The sequence below is a fragment of the Stomoxys calcitrans genome, chromosome 1 (assembly GCF_963082655.1).
Source record: "Stomoxys calcitrans chromosome 1, idStoCalc2.1, whole genome shotgun sequence".
Taxonomy (NCBI): domain Eukaryota; kingdom Metazoa; phylum Arthropoda; class Insecta; order Diptera; family Muscidae; genus Stomoxys; species Stomoxys calcitrans.
Window position 1 is genome coordinate 9,146,968 of NC_081552.1, and position 21,133 is coordinate 9,168,100.

The following is a 21,133-nucleotide window of genomic DNA, read 5'->3' on the forward strand; positions in this document are numbered from 1 at the left end:
GATTCATGAATCTTACATATTTAATTAAAAATCTCAAAAAAATAAGTTTTACTGATTTTTAATTAATATGTTTTTATTTCCACCTCCAGTTAGTATATCATAGATTTTTTCTAAATAAACGAAACACCCCCACCATAATGTTCCAACCGAGTTTGCGGTTCCACAAATGCAAGCCAATCTGAGGCATGAGTTGGTAGCAATCCCATACTATTACATTTATACAGAGCTACAGCAACATTCGCAAGATTTCCCAAAAAGTAAACCAACTTTTGTCCCGTACCTTGGGCACCTTCAGCCATCTTTGAAGTTACTTGTATTGAAAACATAGCTTTTATTGGTCTTATCAGCATCATGCCAATCATCATTATGGGGAAAATCGATATAGTATTGCCGGACATGTACATGATGAACAAGTTCATGGGAATCTGTAATACATTGTATGGATGAAACTATGCCGATTAGTTACTATTTGTTACTCGACGTACCTGTTTCAATGGCCCCAATGCCAATTCCCATGATTTTTTCATAACTAAATGCTGATCTCTAACCACTTCCGTTTGGTTAACCATGGCACTGCTTGGGTTATAACCTGGTGGGGCAGGCAAGTCATTGGACTTGCTAAAGACAGAGGGCAGAAATGTATGATGAAACTTGAAAGTATTTTTTAATTACTTACTTGGTATTAAAATCGAGCGCCCATTTACTTTTCTTAGAAGTCTGCTTTGACATTTCAATTAATTTTTTTTTTTTTGGAAAATTGGCTGATTAGCAGATATTATAAATATATATGCACACAAACACATGCAATTAACGTCAAGAAAAAATCCCAAAAATAATCGTCGATACAAATTCGATAACAACACTCATATATACGGTGTATACTTAGACAAGGTAATGTCAACATTGAATATTGCCCAGCTGATGGAATTGTTCAACTCCAGAGTTGTTTCCAAATCCTAATAGAACTTCAAATGCTTGGTTTGGATTTTAAAATTATCTCACATTTTGTACCTTTTTTAACATTTTAATTGTTTTTAATCATAAATCTTTTGATCTTGTGGCTGCTTCTCATGATAATTCAAACAATGTCCAGAAATTTGACAGCCTAGTGGAAATTTGCTGAGTGTTTATTTTATAGTGGAAATAACTATTCAAGGCTGTTGTTACAACGATTTCATTTTAAAGTTGTAGTTTAGGATATGTATTTCCATTCGTAGAAATATTTCCTTATAGGAAAATCTACATTTCTTTTGAAAAATTACCATTTTTTTCATATAAATTAATTTCACTATCAAAAAGCGAACATAGTACTAACCTTTATGGATTATTATTCAAGTACGGATTCTTATGCAAAATCTAAATTTTGCTATCTATTATTTGCGTATTTAAAAAATAAATGTTTTTTGCTATGCTATTCTTTGAATAGAAAGCATTTTAGGACCAAAAAAGAAAGCGCAAGCAGACAAACCAAACGAAAGGCACGCCGCATGTTGTGTAGGTATTACTGCCTATACACAAACACAGCACTGGCAGCATCAACCGTTGGGCGATTGGCGTGCGAAGAGCACAAGAGTTTTTCAAAAAATATTTGTGTTTGTTGCTTGGCATTGTTGGATAAGATGGATTTGAATAAGGGAAGTAAAATTCGATTTGTTTTCTATTGCACTTTTGAAACAAGTCGTCTTAAAGAGCCCTGTTCAAATTCAGATGTGTGCTTTACAACCTACTCTAGTTGCGGTGGTATGCAAAGCACCATGATTCATGATTTGACGTCGTTCGCTGATGATTTTTCTTGGTCGAAAATGAAATTGCGATACGGATAGCTAGTCAAATGCTTCTAGCAACAACACACTTTTGCTAACTTAAATGTTTTTTGCTATGCTATTCCTTGAATAGAAAGCATTAAACAATGGTCTAAAGCCGGATAATATTCTGCAATGGAATCTCAATAATAAAATGTAATTTTATAAACAGAACTACAAAAAGCTAAATTTTATTACGAAATATTAACACATTGCAAATTTTAAGATTGAAATATTTCGATTTTGCATAAAAATGCGGACTCTAGTTATTATAATTATCGCACTGGCAACTATCCAGTACAACTTGCACGGGAATTCTAACCATTACATCTGACTTCCACTGGATAGAACTAAAATAAAACACATAAAGCCCCAATTCCATGGCAGCCGGTGGTACGTAAAGGATTCAGCCAATGGAGTCTTTCTAAAGAGGATTGAAATTACAGAGAAATTTTTGTGCTCTCAAAATTTGACAACAAATGTCAAGCTAATAGGTGTTGGTAATTAAGTGACTTGACTCGATGTTTATATTTGAGACCTAGGAGACTTCACCCCAAAAACGGATTACAAATTCAGGGGTCAAATCACCCATCTTTTGATTTTGTTTTTTGGTTGTTGTTGTTGCTGTTGCCACATTTGCATGTGGAGGTGGCGATCCTAGTCAAGCTCTTACATGCGAGCAAGCTCGTTCCGGTCTATACGATCGCTCGCCAGTTTCACACCGCTGTTTTTTACTTGCGGTATGATGTTTACATTTAGCAAATTTTTCCAACACTGGATAGCTGTGAGCACCACACAGGAGCCGAATTACCGCATACGTGATCGGGTGCGCTTTCGTATAGAATGAAATTTGAACTCGTATTTAATGGAAGTTATACCACATGTATGTACATACATTTTTATGTCAAAGTTTTTGTAGATAATGGTCGATTTAAACATTCGTGTTCTTAAAATTTAAAAATTCCCATCCAATAAAAAATACATAGTTCACAATAGAGATTTCGAACGATTTTACTCGTTCACGTATGCGGTAATTCGGCCCCAGGCTGGAACATTGAGCTCCAATTTGTGTAGTGTTCATTGCTGTCACGAGAAGCTTAGCTGCAAGCTACCGGGAGCGTCCACAGGATGCGGATAGTGGAATGCTCCATACGGAGTGGCTGCAACGGTAGTCGTGGACAATCAGCGGTATCGAGCGGAGAGTCTCAGTGAAACGCCGGGCGGCACCGGCTCTTGCACAATGGCCTGTTCCCGCGGCGATCGGTCCTTTAGAGCGGAACCTAAAAGAGCTTGACGCCACCTCCACATTTTCATGTAGAGGTGGTGACTTACTAAAAAAGACCTAGCAGTTAGATCATTTTGTAAAATTTCTAAAATCTTTGCTACTATTGGTAAATCAGACAGACGTGAACGAGTAAAATTGTTGGAAATCCCTCTATTGTGGATTATGCATTTCTTTATTCAAACACAAATTTTGAAATTTAGGAATGCAAATGTTTAAATCGATAATTTATAAAAAGAAATTAAATTAAAATGTGGTATAAAACCCATTAAATACGAAAGCGCACTCGATCACATATGCGTTTCACATCTACGGAAAAGCAGTGTTGCCAAGTCTGCGAATTTTATTTTGTACAAAACGTCCTTATAAACTATGCAAATTACAGTGGTTGCATTTTTTACTTCAATTAGCAAGAGTAATCAAAATTGAAACAAAAAGGGATTTTAGCGGGACATTTAAAAGAATACAAGTCATACCTCCCATTCATAAATCAAGCTGTTTTAAGACGTTCTCGACGCAATTTCAAGCTTACACAAAGTGACGTTTAATACGCAATGCAATATAATGATATTTAAAGCGTTGGTAATTTTAATCGAGCCAGGCGATCCATCTATCCATATTCCCTTGCTTGGCCTTTTTGCAGTAATTTCAAGCTTACACAAAGTGACGTTAATTCTATGTTTAAATACAAGTTGGAAACGGTGCAAATGTTGTTTTATTATTACACAGTTTTTTATTTAAATTTTATGTTTATTTTTTTAATTATATTTAAATATAAAGTATGTGTTGTAGTAGTTGGTTGTTGTTTGTGTTTGTTGGTTGTAGAATGTAGTTGATGTTATTTGTAGCGAATGAAAATATTCAGTTTTGTTTGATACATTTTTTTAGAAAAAATATTCAATCGCTTATAGACACGGACAAACAATATTTGACAAAAAGGATTCTAATCATATTGAAGCAATGAGAAACGAACAACACAAGCGGATATTCTCTCTGGTGGGACACAAGAGAATTTCAAAAATAATAAAAAATACACAATCATTAAAAAATTAAAAATATATATGTAGAGATAAAATTATACTTAGAAAAGTGTGTTTTTTATATAGTTCCGTAATTCTTTATCATTAATGGATTTTTATGTTTTAACATACATTTTTTTCAAAAAGTTTTGCATTTAATTTTTCTGGGTTTTATTACTTTTACTTTTTAAAATTTCTTTTCTTTAGTGATCGCAAAAACAGACGCTACTAAAAGCGTTGTTTCTTTTCATTATTGGTTGGTAGGTTTTTCTGTCTTATTTTGTTCTTGTTTAGCCTAAATGAAAAAAGTTTGGACTTTTTCCTTTGAATTGCTGATGATGCGCTTAAGAGAAAAGAAATTGTTGGTTGGAGTCTCTCTTATTTCCTCTCTGAGAGGGAGTTATGTATTGGTTGTGGTGGTGGATGGTACATACTGAAATTTTCATTTTGTTTGTTGATGTTTTTTGTTGGTTGGTTTTTTGTTTTTAATAACTTTATTTTCGGGTTTAATATTATTTTTAAATCAAAATTAATTAATCTGTATGTTATTTGTTGTTGTTGATTTTGTGGTTGTTTCTTTTTTGCTGCTGCGGATGCTAATTTAAAGAAAAATAAGAATTCCATTTAGCGATTAGCGTTCTTAAGTTGATTGGACAACCAGTCAAGACCCTCGTATAGACCGTCGCCGCTGGTTGCACACGTCGCCTGAATATACCAATTGCGATTTCGTAGTGAGTGTAGGCCGAGTTTATCGGTTATTTCTGCTGCATTCATTGCGTTTGGCAAATCCTATAAAATAGAAAAATTGGAAATATTTCATAATTCTATATACAATAATTGCTAAAGAAAAACTGAACGTTTTAAAAAATATGTATGCTTAGATTATTGAGTAACGGCCAATTTCATTTAATTACATAATAGGGTATCTTTTGGTCTTAGATGAAAGGCTAAATTGAACCTAAGAACCTTAAGAACCTACATTTTGGAGCTCATATTGACCATGTACATAGTATAGTGTACTATATCTTGCGTAGGATATATGCTACAAACATTTATTTGGGTGAGGAAACGGCAGGCTATTGCTATGTTGATGCCTACTATTAGATATGGTCTGGAGGTTGTGTCTGGTACTGCGTGGGCAACATTCGGAAGTTAAGGCGTATTATGAATACCATTGTTCGATTTGTATTTAATTTTCGCAAGCGTGAACATATAACTGAATTCGTCCGAGTTTCTTGGCGTTTCCTTCGAGAGGTGTATTAATAGTGTTAACTTGCAGTTGTTTTATAAAATTATTCAAAATGGCGTACGTTTTCCTTTGCGTGATTTATTCACTTGTAATTGCTAGGATATCTTGTTCGTCGTACGGAAAATTTTTCGTTGTGAGTATTGCTCGATACTGAAACTTTTTATTGATTGATATGAGAGATTTCTCTCATTCAAACAATGCTTTGCGATAAAATTATTTCAACTCTGATAGATCCTGATTTCTACTTTTTGTCCATCTTATACCGGCTTTCGCTTTGATCGTATACTTAAGCTTCTGAAAGTAAGCCTTATTCTACGTAGATAGTTTTCTATTTTTTCTATCAACAATGTTGTAGCTATAATCATAGGAAGTTTTTCTGCTTTAATTACAGTTGTTAATTACAGTACATAAATAAATAAGTCATAAGTACATAAATAAATAAGTCTTCTGGATACAGAAAGTGGCAGCACATATGTAACGTACATATCGTGTGATAGGAACTTGAGTAATTTTTTTTTGCCTTGCCATGCGTAATGGCGTACAAGCTAACAAGCTGCGTAGTGGTATAAGCTAACCTTTACACCAACTTAATCCCAAAGTGTCTCATTATTTTTGTATATAAATTTTTGATTTAAAAATTTAATTTTATGAAATATAAAAATTGTTTTTTTTTAGTAATTTTTTTCCGGTCTTTTTTTATTATTTATTTATTTTGTATTTATTTTTTACTTATTATTATCTTATTATCTTACTATTTACTATCTGTACGTATTTGTTAACTGTATTAATTTCTCTTTTTTTACTTATTTATTGTTATTCTTTATTTACAAAATTTATTTTTCAATTACTTTTTAATTTAATTAATTTATTTATTATTTATTTAATTGTATTTTCCTATAGATTTTTCAATATTAGTGGGATCCGCTGAACCGACTGGTCGTATGTTGGGACTACACGTACAGGACAGATTTTATTTGCAGCTGTAGATAGACTTTATTTTGGGACGCAAACCCAGCATTTATTTGTCAAATTTTATTGTATGAAATTTGTCTTTTTGAGAAATTTTTGGAGATTATAATTTCCCAGCTATACAAAAAAATCCTGCCATTTAATTAAAAAAAAATCCCGTTTTTTCCATCCACTCATTTTAATCCCTCATGAGCAGAATTAGAATTTATTATTATTACTTTAAATTCTAAATTAATCTAAATATTTAAATATGTATTTCGATTTGTTTTTCTTTCCTTTTAGAGGGCTATAGAGAAAATGCTTTGCAAAGTTGTTTCATAAAACAAGCCTTACTCACATCTGCATAACTATCAATAACTAATCAAATATATTACTCTAAGACCATCTCCAAAAATATTGAAGCTATGAGGCTTCTTATCATTGACTACAAATCTTATCAAATATACAAACACGATAACATTATGTGGCCATATCATTTGCCAATGAACGCAATAAAAATCTAAAAATATTATGCGTACATAAAAATTGTTGAACTTGACTTACCTGTTTGTTAGCAAATATAAGTAAAACTGCATCTCTGAGTTCATCTTCAGCCAACATACGCATCAATTCTTCTCTCGCTTCACCGATACGCTCTCTGTCATTGCTGTCAACGACGAATATGAGACCCTTAAAGAAAAATGTGGTTAATGTGATTATGGATTATATCAGACATCAAAATCATTATCAAAATTGCATACTTGTGTATTTTGGAAGTAATGCCTCCACAATGGACGAATTTTATCTTGACCGCCCACATCCCATACAGTAAAGCTAATATTCTTGTATTCTACAGTCTCGACGTTGAAACCTATATAATAAAAGTTAAAATTTTATATTTATTCCAAGGGTTTAAATTTTGTTGATTCTTCGTGCTAATAGCACACTTACCAATGGTAGGTATCGTTGTTACAATTTCGCCTAATTTAAGTTTGTACAAAATTGTGGTTTTACCAGCAGCATCTAAACCGACCATCAATATTCTCATTTCCTTTTTGCCAAAGAGACCTTTAAATAAATTTGCAAAAGCATTCCCCATTTTTGCTGTATTCTTTTCCTTGACTACTAGGCGTAGAGCGTAGCGTTTACGTATAAATATAAAAAAGGACTCTTTTTTATATATATGGAATTCTTAAGAGTTTCGTATCCTATTCCGAGTTGGCCTATATGGATTTTAAGCTCTACTCGGATTTCTAGAGTTTATCTGAAAGCGAAAAATCATATTATTTTAAAAAGAACAATGCAATTGACTAAGAAGAAATTAATAACAAGCTTATATTTATTTTGCCAGATTCTTGTAAACATTTTTTATGCCTAGCTCAAATTGCGTCTCGGGTGCTTGCCGGATGGATTAATTTTCTGTCTGTCTTCTCATAAGCCTTCCTTATTTTTACAATTAGCTCCTGTCTGGGGTAATAAATTTTTTCGTTTTAGTGATATTTTAAAACCGAAGAGTCTATGATAAGAAGAATTGTCTCATTCGGCACGAAATGTATGCTGACAACTGTTTGTAGAAAGCCCATGAGAAGGGGAAGTGATATTACCATGCTCATTTCAATGTGATACAAAAAAAATACACAACACAAAATCCATAAATTTATGATAACATTGTCATCGTTTTAGCCAGCTGCGTACTTTGCTCATAAAAAAAATGAAATATTAAGTTTAGCGAATAACCTTTGAAGCCCAAGAACAAGATTTTCTACAATTACTAAAAAAAATAAGCCTGACGAATCTTAAATTATTATTTACACGTCGATGGTGCAGAAACCATATAGACGTAAAGAATACTTCATTGAATATTTTACCAAGCCTTCTAAATACATCATTAAATTTTTCACTCTATAGCATACTTTTCTTCAGTTGTTTTTTGTTATATTTTCCGTTTAACAAGTTTCGACAAAATTACTGTTAATTAATATATGAAAACATATTAATTAAGCATACCAATGACAGGGTTTACTTTAAAGTTTAGAATTACATTTTTTCTAATGAAGCGGTATTATACATGCTGAATATTGTTAATTTTAATAGGCCACTTGTGGCTTATAATTTCATAATAAACAAATAAAAACGAAATACTATCTGTTAGCCACTTTAGTTACAAAGCGGATTTTCTGAGTTTCGCGCAGAACAAAGGGGTTGCTATGAGATTTTTGATGAAACTTGTATTCAAAATGTATATCTATTCTTTGACCTTAAACCATTTTAGACCACTACCCATTTCTGTGGTGCTTCAAAACGTTACATGTAACCACATTATCATGTGGAGGTGGCGATCCTCGACAAGCTCCTGCAGGTGAGCAAGGTCGTTCCGGTTCAAAGGACCGATCGCCGTCGGAACAGGGTAGCCATTGGTTATTCAAAAGCGCCAATAACTTGCCTTGTCATATCGAGCATCATAAGCACTCAGTATTTGTGCAAGTGCCTGTGCCACCCGACCTCTCACTGAAACTCTCCGTTCGATACCGCTGATTGTCCGCGATTGCCGTTGCAGCTACTTCATATGCATTGCACTATTTGTAACCTGTGGACGCGCCCAGTAGCTCGCAGCCAAGCTTCTCGTGACAGCAAAGAACACACACAAATCGGACCTTAAAGTTCCAGCTTGTGTGGTGCACAAACTAGCCCGTGCCGGGCCAAAAACAGTTAAATCTAGGCAGTGAAATCACAAAAATACTAAGCTAAACTATTAAACAAATGAGCACCACACAGACTGAAACTTTATCTTCGTTATCGCGAGCGACTTAGCTGTGACCTACTGGGCACGTCCACAGGTTGCAGATAGTGCTCCATACGGAGTAGCTGCAATTACAGTCGCGTACAATAAGCGATATCGATCAGAGTTTCAGTGAGAGGCCGGGCGGCACTGACTCTAGCAACAATACTGAGTGCCTATGATGCTCGATATGACAAGGTGAGTTATTGGCGCCTTTAAATAACCAATGGTCATCATGTCCCTGCGGCGATCGGTCCTTTGGACCGGAACGAGCTTGCTCATCTATAGGAGCTAGACGAGGATCGCCACCTCCACATATAGATATAATTAGCAATAGATTTTTCGAAACTTGTTTAATGGGAGAAAAGGTGCAACAAAAACAGATTTTGTCCAATGGTCGATTTTTAATTGGCGAAATAATTACGGCTATTGAAACATGTACTTATTTCTGCACACCACTATATGTGTGTATGCCATTTACAGGTTTATAATGGATCACTTTACTTCCAGAATCATCAAATCAAATACAGTGTTGCTTAGGTTGAGGTACTACACTTACCTCAACCAAGCCTTTGGATACCTTTGTTGTTGTAACTGTGTGTTGTACACTGAGGCGGCAGCCCTTACCGATAAAGGACTCCGACGCAATTATCAAAATTTGTACACCAAATTTTATCAATGCTTATTGCAGAATAGGCTTAAGTTCACATTTATGTCCCTCAATTAATTTATTAAAATCTAACCAAAAAATTTCATTTTCTCCCTGCAACGGGTTCCTGCCGTTATTCGCCTTCTTTGCCCGCACCGGCGAAAAAACTAATTTAAGAAAATGGACACAAAAAGACATTGTGTTGAAATCCACATGGAGCAAAATATTATTTTTTAATATAACAAAAATTATTTAACTTTTTCCACATAGGCATAGGGTTGCAATATATGAAAACCAAATAAAAAGTTAAATATATAAATTTGACTCTTTCGATACTATAAATAACTAACAAAAATGTCTGCAAAACAGAACTGCGTTCAGAAATCTCAAAATAATTAATATTTATATTTTATAACAAATAAAGTTAATAAAACACTTAATAAAATTATTCAACGATTGCTGCAGGTTACATGCTTCTCATTGGCAGAGGGGGAGGCCACACTACGATATACAATTTTATCAAGACAGTAGATAATGAATAAGACAATGACGTTGAACATATAGAGGCAAATGAAAACTTCACAGAAGGAACAAGAAAAAGCAGTCGAATGGGGGGGTAAGAAGAAGTATGGTAAAAGGGGGTTAAATACGAGAATAGTAGAAATGTTGAAGTGAGTCAGCAGTAGCAAAGTATATTTTGGAATTCTCCACGAACATAGTTTAAAGTCCTATTTTGTCTGTAGCTGTGATGTTTAGGTTTTATTTTAAATATTATATTTCATCATTTTGAATTACTCCTCGTCATTAATAATCCATTCGTCAGTCTGGATTATTTTGCTTGCGTAGCTCCAGCATGAAACCCGAAACCCGACATAGACAGACGCCGCCACCTTGTTTTAGAACGGATATGTTATACGCATTTTCTCTGAATTTGCACACTATTTCTCATTAGTTTTTTCCACACTTGAACTTTCTTTACCGTTATATCAATTCCTTGCAATTAAATAAAATGTATCTCTTCAGATATTGAGAAATATTGCTAAATTAATTTTTTGCCAACAGCACCACCCTACGTCACACGAATACGAAAAAAAGAAACTTAAGTCAAGAGTGTGGTGAGAATGAGAAAACAAAACGGAGATTTAACATAAAGTTGTATGACACTACACCACCACATTGAACACATACAATAATGGAGAAAATAATTCACCACAATTATGATGACGGCGACGTAATTTTCTTTCTTTTTTCATTAATTTTATGTCGCTTCCAAAGAAAATTTCATTAATGTAAAAAAATTTAGTGTGATTACAAAGTATATCAGTTTTTCTACAACATAGTCCATACGTCAGGGAAAATTTTATCGGCATAGCACAAAACTCAGCAAAGAAAACTTCATATGCTATATTCACAAGGGAAAAATGCCGAATGTTCTTAATACTAATCACAACTTTTCCTGTACTTTTTACTTTTTTGCGAACCCTTATTACAATTAACAAAACACAATTTATAATATCGAAATTGGTGTCATTACTTTGGCTAAAAAAGTAATATTATCAAGACTTTTTTCCAACGTTAAATTATGACTATCGGGAAACAATGGTGAAAATAAATGACTAACGACTGCGACTGAAAAATGAGGAGCTGAATTAAAATGGTGTTGCCATATTGAAGATAACTTCAAAAATCACCGAACCCCAATAAATTATGTACGTACAATATTTTCTCAAATAAAGATCAGAAGAATTTTCGGAGCATATTGACTACAATTGATTATTTAGTTTCTCAAGCAACAGGAAGGCATAGTTTTCAGACTAAATTAACCTCATTACGTACTGTGTGGCAATACTGTATTCGCCCCAAAATACAACCCTGCGTGTAAATCTGCAATTTCGAGGGAGGGAGATGGCAACAGTGAATGAAATGAATTCACCACATGCCGTCAATAGGGGAATGAAAGACCTATGCGCCAGAAATTCCAAAGTACGAAAAAATAAAATCCATGTTTTACTGAAAATCTACGCTTTTTTGCTACGTTCATATAGCGAACAATAAATGTCTTTTAATATCAATACGCACCGCTTTCCTAAATCAGGTGCACAAGAAATTGTGCCGAATACTTGTAAAATTTCGATGAAATTTATCAAAAACCGCACAACAATGATGGGACTTATTCTGTGAAAAAACTGCAAACGACACAATGCCGACAGTGTACGATAAATAAATTCTTGCCCGTAAAAGTCGTGGACTAGAGTGTGACAGCAATAGTAACATATTGTAGTGAGAAAAGCTGCCACGTCGTGTTTGAAGCAGAGAATGGAGGCTATTCGAGACTAGTGACGGCGTTCAAAATTAATATTTACCGACATATACGGGCATGATTTTTAGGTCGTTCACACCTAAGAATTTGTGAACAGAATGAAATTGTATCGGAATACAACGTATGAACATTAAAAATCTTAAATCGTAGTGATTTTTTTGCAAGCACCAGTTTATTACTTTATTTTAACCCGTTTTCACAATCTCTTCCAGCTGAAATTTTATATATTTTGTTGTACACATTAATTATAATTACTTTTCAACTTTAAGAATTAGACAATTGTCCGAACAAAATAAGGCTGTATATGATTTTGCTTTAAAATTTTATTATTGGGATCATGCTAAGTTAAATTATATATCTTTATGGTGGTTTTTGAACAATCAAAATTTTTATCTGCTTCATTAATTTCTTAAATTTCAGCAGTAATAAAGAAGCCCAACGCACTGAATATACCACCGATGTTGTTTTTTAAACGGGCTACACGAGAATCATCTCCATTATATTTTTTAAATAAACAAACAGTTGCTTAAAATTATTGAGTTACATCGCCGTATGTCATAAAATACCAATCGGCGTTATAAAATAGCAACGGCATCCCGTGAGTTATAAACTAACATGACATTGTTGCCACTACCTAAATTATGTGGAAACCTTTCTAAAGTAAAATTGATTTATTTGCCGTACAACACACATGTACACACCGCCTTTGTAAAAATGTTTTATCCAAAGTCACCTTTCTTGCGCTATCCTCTTGTTGAATCAGAAATATGTAAAGGGAATGTAAGTGTACCACTTTGCTAATATCACAGCAACAGAAGAAGCAAATTTGTATTCATTAATTCAAGTGACCGCAATTGATCGTAAAAATAAACGTTGATAGAGTTACTAGGCTGCTAGAGTTGCCAATGTTCAATGTTTAAATATATTGTATATTCTGATGGCACTGGCGTTAAAATGCAATGCAATCGCTAGCGAAGTGCGTCTTTTAAATATGTTGAATAAATCTGAGAAGTTGTTGCCATAATTCCAAAAAGGATCTCTAAGCTTAAGGATTAAACAATTCATTTAACACCAATGTTTTTCACACAACCGAATTGTCTCACAGAATAAATGTATGTTGTTAACCACATGTTTCATTTATTTTTTCAGTTTGCTTTACTGGAGCATTTGTTACCATGGTTATGCCAAAGTCCACGCATTACCACGTATAGGGTGAATCTTTTGAAAACATCCGTTGAAAAGTTTCAAAACTATGTCGAAACTTTACTCAGACAGCACTACACAACACCGCCAAAAGTATTCTTCTTGCCCGATATACCGGAGGTTGTTTGTATAGACTCATCTAAAGAAACATGTGTTGGTCCCTTTAAAGGACAAAAGGAAATTGTTGTAGACTGCTGTTGTGGAGGAGCTATTTTAAGAGGTGCTCATATATATGCCATTGGAGTTTTGGGTATGGAGTCGGACACAAAATTGGACGATATGGTAAATGTATACGCGGATTTATCTGGCAAATGCAAGAAAGGTTTGAAGGTACACTACGATTCAAAAGAAAAAATATATTTGGGCCAGGGCAAAGTACTTATGCAAAGGTATCAAATATTTAGAAATGGGGGCCCTTCGGCAGGAGTGGCCGTTAAAATGCTTAGCACAATATCTGGTGTACCCTCTATAGGAGATTTGAGTAGCTCGGAAGCGCTGTTGCAGAACCTCCCTTCCATAATTTGCGCGAGAATTCTTAATCCACAAGAAGGCGAAATAGTATTGGATATGTGTTCTGCACCCGGAAATAAAACTGGACATCTAGCTGAACTTATGAAGGATCGTGGAGTGCTGGTGGCTCTAGACAAAACCGAGACCAAAATATCATTGGTTAAAGAAATGATACTTCGAAATAGTCTAAGCTCTGTGAAAGCGTACGCCTATGATTCCACCAAATCGTTTTCGGACGTTATCACTCACAATGATGCCGACTTTAGGCCTCCATTTAAAGCTGAAACATTTGATAGGATTTTATTAGATGCACCCTGCAGTGCATTGGGAATTCGACCCTTGCTGACCAATAACATATCCCCAAAAATGCTGAAATCTTATGCTAATGTTCAAAGAAAATTATTTGCAAATGCCGTAAAACTTCTTCGAAAAGGTGGTACTATGATTTATAGTACCTGTACTGTTAATGTAGCCGAAAATGAAGAAATCGTTGTCTGGGCTTTAAGGAAATTCCCTGAATTAACTTTGCAGTCATCAGAACCCATCTACGGAGATCTCGGTTGGCCTTGCGAAGGACTGCTGGAGGATGATCGAACAAAACTGCAACGTTTCGGACCAAATAATAAAATATCTATTGACACAGTCGGCTTTTTTATAGCAAAATTTTTGAAGAGAAACTGATGTAGTTTAAACCTATGCTTTATTGTTGTTAGATCATAAAAATCAAATTTAAATACAGATTAGCCTATAAATTAATGTTTTTATCTTTATTTATGTTTATAATCAGTTTAATTAGAAAACGAATTTAAATTCTATGTTGTTTACTTTTTGTTTGCGTATCAATAGCCGACAATCAATTATATGGTATATCCATTAAATTGGATAAAAATATGAAACTCTTCTAATGAATGTATCCTGTTGCATGAGCTTAGTGCATTAAACAGAATGATAAAAAACAACTTAACGAAACGAGGATTTAAATAATGTACAATATTTTAAGTATGAGTGAAGATAAACGTTTACATTTGATTACTGCAAATAAAGTTACGTTAACTCGCAATGACCTCCCCAAATAATTTTTTACACTCCATCTATGTTCATATACGTATGGAAAGGAAAGTGAAATGAGAAGTGATGATTCACAAAGAACTGTCTCTTTTCTGTTGTAGATTCCTATGAAATTAAGCCGCAATATTTAGAGCCTTAAACTCGTCGTCGTGCATTTCAGTCATCATAAATGTACCATCCTGAAGTAGTAAAACAACTCGTCGGGTTCCACCTGTAAATTAAAAATGTAGTAAGTCGGCACAAAGCATCGTTTTCTATAGTAATGTTGCAACATACCCGGTGATGGCAGTTCGGCTTGGACCACTTCAGCTGGTATGTTGGCTTCTTGGCCATCAGAGCCATCGCCAGTTTGAATACATAATTGATTTGTCGCTCCCGGTGCAGCGTTGGCAACTTGCGCTGCCATTTGTTGTTGTTGAGCCGCTGCTAATGCTTGATGCTGTTGTAGTTCAGCCTCCGTCATAGTGACAACTTGAGTTGTGCCATCTTCTTGTGTTGTTTTGACCAAGTACTGGCCACCACCATTGCCAGGTTCATTTGCAGCGGCTGCCAAAGCTTCAGCTTGTTGATCAGCAGGTAGCTGGGCAACGGCCTCAGCTACAGCATTGTCCAGAGTCAACACTTGATTTTCATTTTCCCCCTCAGCGGCAGCAACGTAAGCAAATTGTTGTTCACCATCTGGCCCTTGGCTAACTAATATGGTTTGACCGTCTACGTTTTTGCCAGCAACCTGGTACACAGTGCCGTCCTCGCCAGTTACTAACAGAGGAGTTCCATCTTCGTTAGTAAGCATTTGATCTTGTGTAAGTAGAACATTTGGATCAATATCGTGCAACTGCTGCTGATGTTGTTCCTGTTGCAGGGATAATTGATGCTGCTGATCTACTTGCGCCTGTATTTGCTGGTGGTCTTCCTGTCCTATGATGTTGCCTGTTATAGGACATAACTGCGCTTGATGTTCCTCTTCTTGTTGTTGTTGCTGTTGATGAATCACTTGCTGTTGTACGACTTGTTTTCTTTGAGTAATGGGAGTGTTGCGCTGGGCTGGGCCAGATAATTGCTGAACTTTTTGAATGTGCACCTGAGACTGCTGCCGTTGTCTCTGCTGCAATTGCTGGTGTTGTTGACGATGGGCGACCACATCTTCACGAGTCATGACTTTCTTAGTTACTTTTAGGTCACCTGATTTTGAGAGCTGCAGTATTTTTTGCTCTGGGGTAACGGCTTTTTGTTGGCCGATCCTTGGAGCATTGGACATACCATGTCTAGGTATAATCATTCTTCCGGATGAAGGTGATGTTTGTGTCACTGTACGAGATTGTAACATACCACCAGGACCCCGCTGGATGGAAGATGCATTTGAAGCCGGTATAGTTTTCCGTTGTATTGTTGTGCCGCTGGGCGTTCGAACGATTTGTTGTTGTACCACTTGTCTAGCAGGAGTGGGCGTTGAACGTCCAGCTGCATTATTTGTTACTGTCCGCACATGTGAACTACGTGTCACCAGTTGTGATCTGCTTTCCACAATAGGCGTTGTCTGTGGAGAAGGCGTGGGCGAGGATATAGAATTGATATCGTTGTTACTTCCTACTCGAATTATACCACTGTTAGAGATGGCCGATTCGCCTTTCGAAAGAACCCGAATTTGTGCTTCAGGTTTATTGTTCTAGTCAACAACAAAAAAATTTATATTAAGGAAAATGAACACATAAAGAAATTTGAAGAGATTCTTACTGCACTTGTGCCACTGAAACCTGGTTTCTTAACAACGCCTGAAGCATTTGTGTCTTGGGTAATTATTACTTCGGCTGATGAAGGGGACGACGTTGTTTGGCTTTCAGCGCGAGCAGGCGCTGTTCCGTTGACTTTTATTTGTTTAGTCTGCTATATGGAAAATTTAAGTGAAACGAAAAAAAGTTAAACATTAACAGAAGCACTAGAACTTTTAATTTTGTTGATTGTTTAGAACATTTATAACCCAGAACCTTAAAGCACGTTAACACTTGTCATTAAAATCTGTTTTTATGGCTCACTCATTTGTTTTGCCTTTATAACATCAGATGAAGTGAGGCAGAAATTGTGGTTAAATGAGCGCTAAAAATGGGGTTTTATAGTCAAAAGGCACTTACAATTTCAGTTTTGGTTTTAACTTCAACCGAAACGGAATTGCCATATTTCATTCTTTTGAGTGTGTGCGAAGGTATAAGATCTTCCTCTAGATCCTCCATGGTGTTGGTCGTGCTTGGTGGCATATCTTCTGCATTCGAATCATTGTAATCAGAGTCATCAAGTTTACGTTTCGGGCCCCCCATTTGAATAGATCCGGAACTGGCGTTCATGGCCCAGTCCTTATCGTTTTCGTTTTGATGGGAGGCCGCCTCCGAGTTTGGGGAATTGGCGGAAGACGTTGAGTTGCCAGCTACCCACTGCTTAACTTGGTCCATGGCCTTAGTTTTTGAAGAACGCTGAGGTCTCTCAGACGGCGAAGCTATTTGCGCTTTCTGAGTATCTAATGGTGAAGATTGCTGAGATGATGAATCCTTGGTACTAATTTTTATTTCGCCTGGCTTATTGACAGCAACCGGTCCAGTAGTACCACCCTGCTGTTTGGCTTGTAGAGCCGCCCTTGTCTCTTTTTGGCGGGCTAATTGCTTTTCAAAAGTTTCTAATAGGTGCGGAACATTTTCCAAGTGTGATGCTGGTTCCCAAGTGTTTTGTTCTAAAGCACGATTTTCCCATTTTACCAAGTATTCATGCATTCGACGACGAGGATTGAAACGTTTCGCCACAATTTTCTCGACATTTTCTTCAATAAAATCCTCAGAATTGGGCACAGTACGTTTGGCGCGACGCCTATTGAATATACAAGAGAATGATAATAAGGAGTAGCTATGTAATATTTAATTCTTGACGTTTTTTATTTCAATTGTTAAGTTTATAACGGAGTAGCTTTAATATCTATGTAGATAATTTTGTCATTTCTGTTCAATCAATAATATCAATAATTATTTTGTAATTGTTTCACTTCTGGCAACTTACGTTAAAGGTTTTGTTGCAGCTGGTGTGGCAGTTGCTGATGCTGGCGTTGCTGTTGGTGTCGCTGCTAATGACACCGGGGGCTTCGTTGGTAGTTGTGGAGACACTGTTGCAGGCTTTTTGACAATCTTTTGCAAAGCGTTATTCGCCATAGGACTTTTCATTGGCGAAGTTTCATTTTCCGAGTCAGCATTTGATTTGTTGCTGACATTAAGTTTAGCTGGTGGTTTAAGGTTAGCAACCTGTGGTTTGGTTTGTGTTAGGGGCTCTAAATTAAAATAATTTTAAAAGCGAAGTGCAAAACCATTAAAACAATATTTTTAAAAATTAATAGGGTTTGTTGTCATACTTCTTCCTGGAGATATTCCATCCGCATTATTGTTTACCACCGTTTTTGTTATTTTTACAGGCATCTCTTGCAAATTACCCTGTGATACTTTGGCAAAGGATTGGATGGTTTTACCAGCAACAATCCACGTCTCCCTAAGGCTCTCTTCCATTTTAACCCAAGTCTGATATAATGCCCATGAATTTGGGCTGGTGATGTTGTTATCTTTATTGTTGTGTAACTGGGTAGCTTTCCAGAGGAGAAATGCCCAAATTTTGGGTTTAGTATCATTGCACTCTCTAACATTGTTGTTTTCTTTAAAACAAGTTTTTTGTTTGTGAAGTTTAAAATCCTCTATAAAATGAAACACGTTCAAGCAGCGGCCACATACCAAAACGTCCATAGTAGCCATTTCCTCTTGGGCGCCTAGATAATAAACGCGATTTAGTATAACTACACGATTTAGTATAACATACAAATACATACCTTTAATTAATTTGGCATATTTGCCTATTTCGGTTGGAGCAATTTCCCGCCCCACCATCTTATAGTAGAGCTGGGAAATACTGAAGCAATATAATATGGTTAGTGACTGTCTTTTTAAACATTTAAAAGTAGTGAACTTGTTTCTTGAGTTTTGTTTCTATTATTTTATTATCCCCTTAAAAGATTAGCAAGAAATAACTTTTTCATTTAAAAATGTTTTGTAAAAAATAAAACGAATGTTGAATGAGAAACCCCGCTCCCGGATGCTAGCACTTCTTGGTGAATGCTCGTTGCAGCAACCATGCTCGGTACAGTCGACACAATACAACACTGAATAGGTTTCTCCCGTGTGTTTTCATGCCATTCTATGCAAAATACGAATGCATTTACAAATTGGAAAATAGGGAAGGTATGAAAACATAATAAAGCTCGAGCCCAAAGAAGAAGCAAATATGGTTGGAAGAGTTGCACTGGTAACAATTTTGGTAATACATCAAAAAAAAAAAAAAAAAAAAAAGCGGCGCCAAAACTGAAAAACTATCACATTTTGAAGGCTAAAATTGGTTCTAAAACAAGATAAAAACCTATTGTCAATCGCGTAGCTCATTAAATAAAGGGCGCCCGTTTGCAACTATGTACCTAAATGAAACCACGAAACAATTTCATTCAATAATTGCTGGTAAATGTCAACGGTGGCAAAAAAGTGTCTTAATTTCTTCGTAATGAAATTCTTATTTATAAGTTCGCACAATTTTACCTTAATACTAAAGTGTTTGGGATTTATTTTAGGCTCGAAGTTCTTTTATTCACTACACTTTTTCACTTAAGACCTTTTGTAGACCGATTTTTTTGTGAATTGTAACTTAATTCACTTGCAACTTGGAACACATTTCCATGTTAGAACATATGCTTAACTTTGTATATTATTTATTTTCAATTAACATAGCGACATTTTAATATTTTTAGAAAATCAACCGGACTCTACTCGACGAAATACGAAATTATAACATTTAACATTTCGTTTTGGTCTGCTTTCCGTTCGCCTCAAAATGGAAGCAGTTTTTAACCAATCACACGCGGTGGTGAAAATCTTGACCGATTGTTACATTCTCACCACAGTGTTGTATTTTGATTATCTTATCCCAGTATGCACACAAAATAAATACCTATTGAATACTGTAAAGTATGAGTACAATCGAATTGCCAATTATACTATGCCCATGGCGAAATAATTAAAGGTGGTCCCATTTCTACAACACCAAAAAATTATATGGTGCAATTCGCCATCTTGCCATTAAGCTGATCGACGTTTTGCGAACACACATAAAAAAATTTGTGTGCGTGTGTGTATACGTGTGCGTACATGAGCAGAGAATATGCGATAAAGAAGATAACAACAAAGACAATGCAAACAGAAAACTGTTATCTTAATACCGTCAAAGCTAACCGGCTGCTAACCGCTGTTCGTGTGAGACCACTTTATTAAATCCGCCTTGGTTCAGGCCAAAGCTATTTTGAGCAAACAACTCGTTTTCCCTTTATAATGGCTTGTACTATATTCGTTTTTCACCATTGTAATCCCATTTTTTCGCGATTACTTTTTTGAAACACTGCACGAATAAGAATGATAAAATAACAATTTTATTAACATTTTACCATGAAGGCTGGCACTACGTTATTTGGGAAAAATAGCCCTAAATCGTTCCTTCGGTGGTTTGACAAGGTTACATTTTATTTTTTTTTGCGTTTCTTTGGCCAAAATGTTCCCATTTACATATAAAAAATTCATATGGCACCAACCAATTTATCAGCGCTTACACACAAATGTCAGTGTGTGGATCGTACAAAAAATTCATACGCGTTTTTGCAATTTCAACCAAAACCCCCTTCGAAATTAATAAAAAATCAAACAAAAAACTATTCAAAAAGAAACGAATTCAGCATTTATTTATACAAAAAATTAGATTTTGTGGTATTTTCGTTGGTATAAGTCAAATAAGCACAACTTTCCAAAAGCCTTTGCCAGCATCTTCCACTTGTATAAAAATAATGTTTAATAGCAAGACCAAAAGCACAACACTTTCTTTCACAATCGTTATTACTTCGTACAGATTTATTGCAATAGCTTGTTATGAAAGAAACATTTATTTTTATTTATTTTAGAAGTATATTTATTTATATTTATATACAATAGTTTCTTATTTATGCATTCCCAAATAATGTTTTTTCCACCCCAAGTAAGTACATATTAGCAAGATCACTAACACTAACAAACACTTAGTTACAACTAGAAGTTTGGCGATCGTGTTTATTTTACGTAAGAAAACGACTTGTTGCGCAGTGACAGTGGTTGTGCTCCTTTTGGGCGTCGTAAATTTAAATTTCCCCTAGATGAAAGAACAAGTTATAGCGAAACGAACACTTTTCATCAATATTTTCCGCTCATTTTTTTAT

The 21,133-nt window shown here is 35.3% G+C and overlaps 4 protein-coding genes across 7 annotated transcripts; 1 reads left to right on the forward strand and 3 right to left on the reverse strand.

Annotated features, from left to right (window-relative positions):
* Nucleotides 1-42: 42 nt before the first annotated feature.
* Nucleotides 43-818, reverse strand: LOC106089786 (ER membrane protein complex subunit 4). Its single transcript, XM_013255770.2, has 3 exons — nt 677-818; nt 486-618; nt 43-425 (listed from the first exon to the last, which is right to left on the reverse strand). Exons 1-3 carry the CDS (start codon nt 727-729, stop codon nt 111-113), a joined length of 501 nt encoding a protein of 166 aa, XP_013111224.1. The 5' UTR covers nt 730-818; the 3' UTR covers nt 43-110.
* Nucleotides 819-3,781: 2,963 nt separating this feature from the next.
* On the reverse strand, nt 3,782-11,920 carry LOC106089783 (ADP-ribosylation factor 1). Its single transcript, XM_013255764.2, has 5 exons — nt 11,808-11,920; nt 7,252-7,564; nt 7,062-7,171; nt 6,865-6,990; nt 3,782-4,892 (listed from the first exon to the last, which is right to left on the reverse strand). Exons 2-5 carry the CDS (start codon nt 7,397-7,399, stop codon nt 4,728-4,730), a joined length of 549 nt encoding a protein of 182 aa, XP_013111218.1. The 5' UTR covers nt 7,400-7,564; nt 11,808-11,920; the 3' UTR covers nt 3,782-4,727.
* Nucleotides 11,921-12,018: 98 nt separating this feature from the next.
* LOC106089782 (tRNA (cytosine(72)-C(5))-methyltransferase NSUN6) lies at nt 12,019-14,837 on the forward strand. Of its 3 annotated transcripts, none has more exons than XR_001221693.2 (2): nt 12,019-12,169; nt 13,198-13,287. XR_001221693.2 is itself a non-coding variant. In XM_013255760.2 (2 exons), exons 1-2 carry the CDS (start codon nt 12,664-12,666, stop codon nt 14,440-14,442), a joined length of 1,410 nt encoding a protein of 469 aa, XP_013111214.2. In that variant the 5' UTR covers nt 12,556-12,663; the 3' UTR covers nt 14,443-14,837. The 3 variants fall into 3 exon arrangements, 2 of the variants coding, with proteins under 2 accessions (XP_013111214.2, XP_013111217.2); XM_013255760.2 differs by lacking the exon at nt 12,019-12,169 and adding an exon at nt 12,556-12,828 and having other exon boundaries at nt 13,198-14,837; XM_013255763.2 differs by lacking the exon at nt 12,019-12,169 and adding an exon at nt 12,858-13,024 and having other exon boundaries at nt 13,198-14,837.
* LOC106089781 (putative uncharacterized protein DDB_G0271606) lies at nt 14,502-19,704 on the reverse strand. 2 transcript variants are annotated; one of them, XM_059360198.1, is made up of 8 exons: nt 19,437-19,704; nt 18,680-18,759; nt 18,215-18,619; nt 17,869-18,133; nt 16,959-17,682; nt 16,564-16,710; nt 15,106-16,495; nt 14,502-15,040 (listed from the first exon to the last, which is right to left on the reverse strand). In XM_059360198.1, exons 2-8 carry the CDS (start codon nt 18,735-18,737, stop codon nt 14,943-14,945), a joined length of 3,087 nt encoding a protein of 1,028 aa, XP_059216181.1. In that variant the 5' UTR covers nt 18,738-18,759; nt 19,437-19,704; the 3' UTR covers nt 14,502-14,942. The 2 variants fall into 2 exon arrangements, with proteins under 2 accessions (XP_059216181.1, XP_013111213.1); XM_013255759.2 differs by having other exon boundaries at nt 16,564-16,713.
* Between the last annotated feature and the right edge of the window lie 1,429 nt (nt 19,705-21,133).

What these genes read in the sequence shown, in the direction of transcription:
- LOC106089782 (XM_013255760.2), top strand. Translation starts at nt 12,664, where the DNA reads ATGACATTGTTGCCACTACCTAAATTATGTGGAAACCTTTCTAAAGTA. An exon ending in CAGAAATATGTAAAGGGAAT is followed by an intron (nt 12,829 to 13,197) that starts GTAAGTGTACCA and finishes TTATTTTTTCAG; the next exon opens with TTTGCTTTACTGGAGCATTT.
- LOC106089786 (XM_013255770.2), bottom strand. Translation starts at nt 729, where the DNA reads ATGTCAAAGCAGACTTCTAAGAAAAGTAAATGGGCGCTCGATTTTAAT. An exon ending in GCGCTCGATTTTAATACCAA is followed by an intron (nt 619 to 676) that starts GTAAGTAATTAA and finishes CTCTGTCTTTAG; the next exon opens with CAAGTCCAATGACTTGCCTG. An exon ending in CATTGGGGCCATTGAAACAG is followed by an intron (nt 426 to 485) that starts GTACGTCGAGTA and finishes AATGTATTACAG; the next exon opens with ATTCCCATGAACTTGTTCAT.
- LOC106089783 (XM_013255764.2), bottom strand. Translation starts at nt 7,399, where the DNA reads ATGGGGAATGCTTTTGCAAATTTATTTAAAGGTCTCTTTGGCAAAAAG. An exon ending in AACAACGATACCTACCATTG is followed by an intron (nt 7,172 to 7,251) that starts GTAAGTGTGCTA and finishes TTTATTATATAG; the next exon opens with GTTTCAACGTCGAGACTGTA. An exon ending in ATTACTTCCAAAATACACAA is followed by an intron (nt 6,991 to 7,061) that starts GTATGCAATTTT and finishes TTTTTCTTTAAG; the next exon opens with GGTCTCATATTCGTCGTTGA.
- LOC106089781 (XM_013255759.2), bottom strand. Translation starts at nt 18,737, where the DNA reads ATGGTGGGGCGGGAAATTGCTCCAACCGAAATAGGCAAATATGCCAAA. An exon ending in GCTGCAACAAAACCTTTAAC is followed by an intron (nt 17,683 to 17,868) that starts GTAAGTTGCCAG and finishes TATATTCAATAG; the next exon opens with GCGTCGCGCCAAACGTACTG. An exon ending in TTAAAACCAAAACTGAAATT is followed by an intron (nt 16,714 to 16,958) that starts GTAAGTGCCTTT and finishes TTTTCCATATAG; the next exon opens with CAGACTAAACAAATAAAAGT.